Source organism: Pteropus vampyrus, unplaced genomic scaffold (genome assembly GCF_000151845.1).
Source record: "Pteropus vampyrus isolate Shadow unplaced genomic scaffold, Pvam_2.0 Scaffold177, whole genome shotgun sequence".
Taxonomy (NCBI): domain Eukaryota; kingdom Metazoa; phylum Chordata; class Mammalia; order Chiroptera; family Pteropodidae; genus Pteropus; species Pteropus vampyrus.
The window spans coordinates 1,394,546-1,404,597 of record NW_011888958.1 but is presented as its reverse complement, the minus strand read 5'-3'; the positions used below and the strand labels follow the sequence as shown (position 1 = coordinate 1,404,597).

The 10,052-nt window shown below is 52.1% G+C and overlaps 1 protein-coding gene and 1 long non-coding RNA gene across 9 annotated transcripts in view; one reads left to right on the top strand and one right to left on the bottom strand.

Annotated features, from left to right (window-relative positions):
- Positions 1–8,500, bottom strand: part of LTBP2 (latent transforming growth factor beta binding protein 2) — a 99,686-nt gene extending 91,186 nt beyond the window's left edge. For 3 of the 7 annotated variants that reach the window (XR_002782939.1, XM_023537043.1, XM_023537045.1), the window contains exons 1-2: positions 7,232–8,500; positions 701–771 (exon numbers count right to left, since the gene is read on the bottom strand). Coding sequence is in view for 6 of the 7 variants with exons in the window: in XM_023537043.1 (XP_023392811.1) it covers positions 701–771; positions 7,232–7,725 (565 nt within the window). In the remaining variant the exon portion in view is untranslated. The remainder of the gene's footprint in view (positions 1–700; positions 772–7,231) is intronic. The other 4 variants (XM_023537042.1, XM_023537044.1, XM_023537046.1 and 1 more) reach the window with 2 other exon arrangements.
- LOC105299233 overlaps positions 6,685–10,052 on the top strand; it is a 15,131-nt gene continuing 11,763 nt past the window's right edge. The window contains exon 1 of one of the 2 annotated variants that reach the window (XR_002782940.1): positions 6,685–7,017. This is a non-coding gene — a long non-coding RNA (uncharacterized LOC105299233). The remainder of the gene's footprint in view (positions 7,018–10,052) is intronic. The other variant, XR_896511.2, reaches the window with a different exon arrangement.

Genomic DNA, 10,052 nt, shown 5'->3' with positions numbered 1-10,052 from the left:
ACCAAATGGATAGTGGTCCTACCTGCCCCATAGGCTAGGTAAGTGGACCTTGCACAAAGTGAGTACTGTCATTGTCACTGCCTCTGACACCATCAGTGGATGCGTGAGCGCAGGGCCCCTGGATCCTGCCTCACTCCTTGGTTTCTACTTAACTAAGATGACTATTCTCTCTTCTCTCATCTGGGCCAGCCTGCCAGGCTTCAGAGCAGTCCACAGGGAGGCTGAGCCAGACACAGGATCAGATCTTTATCTGACCATCCTGGCAGGGTGCCTGGCAGAGGCCAGAACCAGTGGGGCCAGGGCCAAAACAGAGGTGGGTTCCCATGGCACACACCATGATTGGTGCCCCTGCAAACATGCGATGATGAGGCTCTGGGGTCAGCCACATTTACAGACTGCAAGGTGTCTGGGCACCTAAGGGACCCTGCAGGCAGAGCAAATGGGGCGCCAACACAGCAGGGCAGCAGGAAGGGAATGCAGGGAGCTATAAAAACATGAGTGGCGATTTTATTTGAGTTGTGTTCTATTGGAGGCTGTTTTAAATCTCCTCTCTTCCACAGCACCCTGCCTCCACTCTGGAGGGGAGCTGCATCCCCAGGAGGCAAATTGGGGAAGACACTTCTGTTCTCAGTTCTGGAGTCCCCATGACCAGCCCACTTCGAAGGAGACAGAGAAGGGTAGATGGGGCGGAGGCACTTACGTTTGATACAGTGGTTGGTGCTGTTTGCTGTCGTCCATCCTGGGCAGCACCGTCCGCCGCAGACGTTCCTTCTGTGGAGTCGTCAAAACAGGGTCAGGCATAGGATGCTCAGAGCAGGACTATTCATAGAACCCCTCTGATGGTCCTGCCCTCTGCAGGAAGGGCCTGGGAGAACACTGCCTGGCTGGGCAGACTGTCCCCCTTATCTAGGATGCCTCAGGGCTTAGGCCAGGCACTTTGGGATCCTGCAGATCTAATATGGAATCCTGACTCTGACATTCTCTGCGTGACCTTGGGAAACCTTACTCTCTCCATCTGTACAATACAGGAGGTAATACCTACCTAAATGGGTGGTTGTGACTATTAAACAGGATAGGAATATATAGCACCTGACACAAGAAGGCACTCCACTAGGACAATAATGACAGTGATCATGAAGATGTTCGGAAAGCAAGTTCAGAAAGGTTCAGTCACTTGCCAAGGATAAACAATAAGTGAGTGCCAGAGCCTCATTCAAACTTGAGTTGGCCCAACTCTAAGTCATGCTCCAACTCTACATCGCCTCTCATCAAAAAATAAACACCATGGTCCTTGCCCAACAAATGCTGACAATCCAAGGGAAGCTGGAGGACATAAAATTCTCTTATGCACATGCATATATATCACCTGCCAACAAATGCACACGGGAAGGAGCCTTAGCCCTTGGCCAGGCTGGTGCACAGTAAGACTGAGCCCTAGAATTTCTTGTTAAGAGGGGCTTATAAGGTGGCAAGCTGGTAGGAAGATGGGGCTGGGGACTTGGGTTAAGCTGCCCCTGCATAGGGAGCACACTGTTTTAACTTGGACAGGTTGATGGAACTTCATGGGGAATAATCCTTCTCCCAGCTACTCTTTGGTGCTGGCATTGAGGGCCTCCACAGGAGACACTGACCTGAGGTAATCACCGGGGCACTCACTCATCTCACTCAAACTTTGCTTTCGGAGCAGTCCAGGTGAAGTCCCCTGCAGCAGGCGTCACCAGCCCTGACTCTCAATCTACAGACTCAAATGCCTAGACCTGGGTGACTTCCCTAGAAGGGCTCTTCCTAGAGAGGACCTCTGGGGGCCTGGATCTTTGGCCCCCATCATTAGCACCAGAATTATCTACCAAGCACTCACTGAAACTCAGGATGAGTAGGGTGGCAGAGGTATGGAGCCAGAGAGTCGGAGCGAAGGACAGAACAAGGGGCCATCCCTGTGACTTCTGTAGCCAGCATGGCAAGGAACTGGTCTTGCTTAGGAGTTTGTTTGACATTTAAGGGGCTCCCAATGCTTATGTGGTTTGGGAGCCTTACAAAACATTCAAAATAAACTCCTGCAGCTTGAAAAAGCTGAGGCTCATTCCTGGCCCTTTGGCCCAACGTTGAGGGGAACTGCCTCCCAGGGAGCTCCAGAATGTCCCCCCAACCAAAGGCTCTGCCATTCTGGCCTCCTCAAAGTCTCTTCAAACTGCTGCCCTCAGCAGCTTCCTGGCGCCATGACGGCCTCTTCCCAGTCAGGGCCCGAACACTGGGTTCTGGGGATGGGCGTGGTCCTCATACCCTCATACTCAAGGTTTCTGACTGTATGTGCCCCAGTAGAAGGGGGAAATTACCCACCCATTTGTAAGTCACTATCCTTGTGGTGGTAACAAGGCCTCTCAGAGGCCTGGGAGGTCTTCAAGAAGAAATAGACTGCATGGCCTGGGAGTTTTCTATGAACTAAGGTCTGCGGGAGCCCAGATAGCACAGACTGAGGGGCCCGCCTGGTTAGGCAATCATGGTGAGCCAGCTGTGAACCCAGACACCTTCAGGATGGCTCGGTGGCTGACTGTAGGAGGGCAGCAGCTGGCCTTGCCCATCATGGAGCCCTCGGTGCTGTCAGGACCACAATGAGGACTGGCCAGAATCAAAGGTTGCCAGGCGGCAAGGTGGGGTAGGTGGTAGGCTGGGACCGGGAGGGCACTCAAGAGGGATTCAGGTCCTCAATGAAGGCCTCTGAGTGTCCTTTCTAGGTCGATATTAGAGTTTTGGGTAGAGGCCCAGGTAAGTGGCCAACTGAGAGATAATCATTCAGTTGGCTCTGGCTAGCTAGAGAGAACAAATGAACTTCACTGTCTGGGATATATGACTCAGCGGTTCTGACTCCTTGGAGAGTACCGATCAGAGCTCATATGAACCCAACATTCCAGGTGACGCCATTCAGCAAACATTAGCCCAATATGCAGCATCGTTGCCTAACCCTTGGGGACATTTCTGGCTAACAGCCCGGAACAATTGCTGTTCCACCTGGGACAAATCTGATCATACTGATCCTTTGTTTAAAACCTCCCATGGCTCTCCATTGGCCTCTACAAAGCTAACCTGGCCCCCGCCTGCCTGTGCAGTCTAATTGTCCCCATCACCTCTCCCTTATCTCCATGACCATCCACAACCAAAGCTGTGATTCTCCAAGGATCTAAAGTTTGTCATCCCCCAGCTGCACTCTATATGGTCACATTCTGATGCCTTTGCTTAAGCCGCTCTCTGCCTACAAGGCCTTCCCTCTCTTTTTGCCAATTAAAATCCTTTGCATACTCCAAGACTTCCAGATCAAATGTTACCTCCTTTGGGTAAAACCTCCCCTGACATCTGCCTAGCCCTCCCCAATCTCCATCTCCTGTGATCATTTTGTACTGATTGTCTCAGGTTGTTGGCTGCATGGGTCTCTGTCTTGTCTACCTTGAGGGTTCTTTCTTATTTCCCTTCGTGCCTCTAGAGTCTAACACAGTGCCTGACATATGGGATACATTTAATATTCCTTTGTTCCACTTAATCCAGTGTTTCCCAAAAAGCAGATGAGCAACACTGAGGGCAGGAAAGTGGGTTTTAGGTTTCCACAGTCACAGCATTCAACAGTGCTGAATCACATGGTGAGAAAGTGATTTCCATTTCAGTGCTCTTTCTAGCCTGAGTAGATCAGTGAAAAAAATCTGTCTGAGGTTGTGTCTTCAGGCCAGGGCCTCCCCAACACTTGCCTGTTTCCCTTTTCAATAGGGAGAACACATCACAGGATTTAGTTTCCTAAGATAATGGTGTATGACTAGAATTTGAAAGCATTCTGCTTTCATTTTCAGTTTTCCTACAGTTACCTTTTTCTTCATGATCAGTGGTTCTATTTTCAGCTTATGATGGTAATACAAAGTTTTTTTGAAAATAAAAAATGAATTTATTTATGTAGAAAAATGAGTCAAGCACTGTTTGTAATAGCAAAAATATGTAACTCATCTAAAAGTCCAAAAACAGGAGGATGGATAAATAAACTGTGGTATATTCACACAGTGGAATAATATACAACAGCTTAAATGAATAAATTTGGGCTAATTATATTACCATAGTTATAACTCAAAAATCTAATGAGGTGGAGGGAAAACAACTTGTTAAAGACAATACAGTATGGTATTACTTATCCACATTTAAAATGTGCAAAACGAATCATGTATTTTATGGATGCATGTATCTGTAGTAATAGTATAAAAATATACCTTGGAATCATAAGTAAATTTAGGATAGGGGTTAACTCTGGGGAGAAAGGGAGGAAAATTTATATAGAAAATTTTAACTAAAAATATCAAAAGCAAAATATGCCAAAATATTAAGGTTTGATAAAGCTGGAGTGTGAGTTACATTATTACTAATACCTTTTTGTATGTTTGTACAAAACTTCATAATATAAAATACTTTAAAATAAATAAAACAAAATCCTGTTATTTTAAAAGTACATGAATTTAAAGAAAAATAATAGAGCAAGAGGGAAAAGATAGAGGAAAATATTGTGAAAGGGCTATGCCTTGAGGCTAGTTCTAAAAACCCTGAATATTGGGAAACAATAGCTTTACAAGTCTTCTGTAGACTGTAAATTTCATTAGCGCAGGAACCGTGTCTTCTCTGGTTCGTTGTGTGCGATAAACCCTGACTATGTTGCCAGTTCCATGAGGACAGAGGCTGTGTTGACCACTGCTGTTTCTCCAGCTTCCAGCACAGTCTCTGGCATATAGGATGTCTTCCAAACACTAGTTGAACGAATGAAGAATCCCTAGCAATCCTAATGTAATTTCAAACTTCACCAGCAGGTGGCATTTGGTCCTTGGCCCTGAGTAACTCACAAGGCAATTGCCAGAGAGGTCAGCCTGGCCAGGAGCCATTAGCCAGAATAGACCTAGGTAGAGGAAGCCCTTTAAACAAGATTGCCACTCAGCTCCTCCACAGCTGACTCGGAATGGCTGGTTTGAGTGCCAGAGTAACTCTCCCTTTACCAAAGGTGCAGAATATAATCTAGGGAAGGAGCCAAACCCAGCATGTGATATGATGTGTGCACCTGTGTATGGCAGGTGTCTGTGGGTGGCACCCAGCCAAGGCATGTCCTTACACACCTGTGCACATCCACCAGCCTTATTGTGGATAAGCTTTGCTCATTACCACCTCATCCACCTGCTTTGCTCATTACCACCTCATTTCACGACTTCTAATAGTGCACTCTCCCAACCCCTCTCCATTATCTCACCTTCCCCCAACTCCCACCTAAATGCCTACTGCATTAAGCTCCTCCATGATCTGGCCTAATCTATGCCTCCAGCCTCACCCCCATGGCTCCCCTCCACACAGGTGCAATCCTGCCCCTAGACCAATGCCAACAAAGAGAAGCCCTTGTCCTTGGGCAGTGCTACATCTCGGGGACCCACTCCTGCCACCTCCCTCTCCTCTGCTTCCCCACATGCTGCCCATCAAGCACCAGGGGCTCCAGCTCACAGGGCCTCCTTCTCCTCTGAGCTCCTCAGCCACAATTGTTCCATTCCTTGGTGCTTAACATGAAGCTTCTGGTACTAGAAAACACATTCCCTGGAACATATCTGTCCATTTCTCCAACTCGATTTTGGGTAATTGAGTTGCTCTCCCCGCAGGAACAATGCCTTTGTCTCCGGGACCCATCTCGATCCCATTCTCCGCGCACTTGCTCTTAGGAAGCATGTATTCACTTGCACAGGCCAGGAAAGGAAAAAGTGAGACATGGCAGGTGCTCCAGTAACACCTGTTTACTGATTCTGTGTGTAAACCACTAGGCAGCACATGGGCTTACTCTCCACCTGCTTTAAGCTGGGCCTTCCATGGGCAGCAAGGAGTTCATTCACTCACTCAACAGGTACTTAACGAGCATCGCCTATATTCAGGCACTCTTCTAGGTACTGTTAACACAGCAATGAACAAAACAAAGCCTCTATTTTCATAGAACTTATAGTAGCATGTGCTAGGAGACGAGACCATAAACATAGAAAAAGAAATAAAATATGTCAGATGGGAGTGCGTGCTATGAAGAAGCATAAAGCAGGGCGAAGGGAGAGAGTAGATGGGGCAGGAGTAGTCAAAGAAGGCCTGAGTAGAGATCTGAATGAAAGGAGGGAGTCCAGCTGAAGTGTGAGAGAAGAGTGTTGCAGCCAAGAAAAACAGCGAGTGGAAATGTCCTGAGAGCATCCTCCAGAGTAGGACTCGGGTTACCGGTGTCCTTTCTGCTGTGCACCCGGACTAAACCCAACTGATAAATTGGGTTCAGGCCCAGAGGGTTGCCAGGTTCCTTCCCAGGCCCTCTGATGGTGCCCCAACCCAGCCCTGCTCTGCTCACAGCTCCTGTGCCCACAAATCTGGACACACCTTACATGCCCAGGCAAGGCTGCGCTAGCGCCCTGCGGCCGGGATGGTCCTCCACTAGGGATTGGAGGTGCTGGGGAGTTTGCTTATGCTGAGAGGGTGGCCCAGAGGGGCAGCGGGTGGTGCCTGGGGAGAGGGGGAAAGTAAATTGCAGGGTTGGGGAGAGGCTTAGCCCCACAAAGTGCGCTAGTCGCGCTGAAACCTAGCTGCACAGGCAGATCCACTCGCCCACGTAACCACTGTGCCGCAGCCACACCAGGGGCACGCTTCCTGCCCAAAGTGCCCCCGAGCCCACACCCACTCCCATGTCCAACCATCGTGTGCCCGCCCAGGCGAACCTGTGCCCCAGCCCAAACATTTAACCCCATGCACGGGCTTCGCTGCCAGCCCCCTTCCCAGAGATACATCTGCCCCCGAAATCCTCCACCTACGCGCGTTCTGCGCCGTCTCCCGGGCCTCCTGCGCCTGGAACGCCCACCCCGCTGTCCCCTCCCGCCTCCATCTCGGACCCGGCAGCACAGCGGGCGTCTGCAGGCACGGGTTAGCTGAAGACGGGCGAATTCCGAGGCGCATTAGGAAAGGATTTAACGTCAGGACTCAGAGAGCTAGTACGCAAGGGTGAGAATGGTGTTTCTCTTTCCCCTCAACTCTTTCAAAGTGGGGTCAGATCTCCGAGGCCCGGCTCTGTGCTGTGTCCCCACAGTGCTGAAGTCAGGGGAATGAAGGGCAGAGCCCGATGGCACCCTCTCCTCTCGCCTGCACATCCCTCCAGTAATGAGCACCCCCAGCCCTCGTTCCTCCCAGCCCCCGTGCTTCCCTCTCCAGTGCTCACCCCGTGAGTCGCCCTCGCGGCGGGGTTTGGGGCGCAGCCCGGGATCGCTGCAGGGACCCGAGGCGCGGGAGAGCCAAGGCGGCCCGGGCCCGGGGTGCAGGCTGTTGACGGCCCAAGAGATGGCTTCTCCATGTCTGCGCAGGTGGCTGTACTCGACGCGGCTGCTGCGCGCGGGGCGGCCTCCTGGCCTCCGCCTCAGCGGGCCTCCTGGAGCTCCCCCAGCCGGGCTGAGCCTGCTCTGCGGGCGGCGAGCCTGGGACAGACGCGTCCTGCTCCCGGAACAGACTGTACACCTTGGCTGCGGCCCCTGTAGGGTGGCTGTCCCCGGGGCGCCACAGCCGATTCGCGTCCCTGCCAGCCGGCTCGTATCTTCCCACCGGGTCCCTCTGAGCATGACCCATGCCCACGAAGAGAGCCAGGGTGAGAGGCAGAAAGCTCCTCCAGGGGGTACGCAGGGCGTGCCCGGGGCAGGGGGAGGTGGTCGGCGGCCTCATGGCGCCGGAGGCCGCGTGAGAGCTGTGCGCGCGGGGGACCGTCCCGGGAAGGGCAGTCTGTGCGGACCGCCGCCCGCGGACTGCGCTCAGGCCCCCTTCTGGCGGCCCGCTTCTCCTCGTCTAGGGGACCCCGAGTCAGACTGCAGGCCGGGTTCTCCCCGAAGCGAGGACTGGGCGGCGAGAGAGATGGGGGACTGTGCGCCCTGCGCCTGGAGTCGCGCTTGGTCTCCAGCTGGGCGCGCGCCGCTGCCGCACCTTCGCGCCTTCTCGGCGTCGCTGTAGCCTTCTGAAGGGGAGCCGGAGGGTTTTATTTTTGGAAACCTCTCCTTGTTTTTTCGTCTCTTTTATCCACACCATGCCCCCTCCTCGGAGGGACAGCTCAGCCCCCTCATTACGGGAGAGGGAGAGAGGAATTCCAGCAACACCCACTTTGGCACCGGGAAGCGAGCGGGCGGCGAGGGGTGTTAACCCGTGAGGAGCTGGGGGAGGCGCAGGGCGGACCCGAGGTACGGTGAAGGAGATGCCGCCTGCCGGGACAACGGCACCTGAGCCACTTTTCTCCTGTCCTGGGAAAGCTCGAAATGCCGACCTGTCCCAAATTTATCTCCCGCCACTGACCTCTGGGACAAACTCCGGGTTGAATGACCAAGGCTGCAGCCTCTAAGGTCTGAAAGAGGCCAGTAGTAGTACCAAGAACAGCGTGACAGAGACAGACCTTAGGGACGTCCAGCCCCTTGGCTTTCCGCCCTGGCCACTGGGACGTCCGCCCGGGTGCAGGCTAGTGCTGAGACAGACAGGGGGAGCTCTGGAAGGTCGCCTGGTCGCGGGAGCCCTGGAAGGTCGCCGGGGGACGTGCGCCCTCTAGCGGAGTTGGCCGCGCCCTTGGCCATCCTGATGCTGGTAGAGACCTGCGGCTGCCAGCCGCCTTCGCTCCCTGATCTTAATCCCCTTCCTGTTGCGTCAAGGTCCTGTCTAGGCCTGAGGCGGTGATGGCAGATCTTGAAAAAAGGTGTCCTCTTTTTCACCCAGGCGTAGATCTAGAAGATCTGGAATAAGGTCACTCAAGGAGACAGCGTGTGTCCCAGAAGGAAATGAAATCCTGCCCCACGCTCGGAGATCCATCACTCCCCCAGGAATTTCCCCAAGAGAGATCCGATTTGCCTCTGATTGACCGGGTGCTCTTATCTTCTTGGGCTGGCAGTGAAGGGACACCAGTGCAAGAATGCCAACTGCCACCCCTCTAAGTACCCGCAACAATCAGCTCATCATTCACGCCCATAGCTCCCTGCCCTAATGCCCAAAGACCGGGCAACCATGGCTGCCCCAGTGCATTTCTGTAGCCTACTGTTTCCTAGAGATACCCAGCAAGCAGGAGGGCACCAGTTTGCAACTTCTCCCACTACACAAAGGACAGGTACAGTTGATACCTAATGTTGGATTACAGCCTCAACTCCTGACCCAAAGCCTTGCATGACTGGCCCCCTCTGATCTGTCTCACCTCTTGCAGGGGCACTCACCACGGTACTGCAGCTGCATTCCTCTCCTTTCTGCCCCTGAAATAAGCCAAGTTAATGCCTACTTCCCTCTTCCTGGAACGCCCATCCCCAAGATGTTTACAGGACTCGTTCCTCATCACTTCTCCTCTCAGCTTGAATATTACCTACTGGAAAGCTGATCCCTGACCCCCCAGGCTAGAGCATCCCTCCCACTCCCAAGTCATCACTTTCTAATATATTGCCCTGTTTACCCTTCATGACTCTAATGACTAGTTGAAATTATCTTATTTATTTGCTTACCTGTATAGCTGGTTTATTGGATGGGCTACACCTGAAGGTATCAGGTCTTCGGGACAATAAGGAAACGGCTATATTTTTTCTCCTCCTGCTGCCTTCAACCATATTATGGTGAATTTCATTTCTCAGAGTCCTTGGCTTGCTCTTCCTTATCAGTAACAAGAACAGTTTCATTTCTATAATTAAGACCAATTTTCAGGCACTAAAAAGTCTGGTCCTGTCCAAATCAAATCTTCATCCAATTTAATCAATCGTGAATCCAATTTAATACTCCTTCTTACCCTCCATGGGACTCTCCCCTGGCTTGAGATCCTGTTGTGGGGAGAGTAGAGTGTGGTCTGGTTTTCTAACCTTCCTTTGCTGCTGTGGCCCCTTTTCTGCTGTTGGGGAGAAGTATTAGAGGAAAAATAGAGAAGTCTCATGTAGCAGGTGCCCTTGGCTGGCAGGTGCCAAATGCTGGCTCTTTCATGGGCACATTTGTGAGTTCTTAGGAGGCTCTCTGCAGGGTCTCCACCCTGCACTGCTGTACCCAAA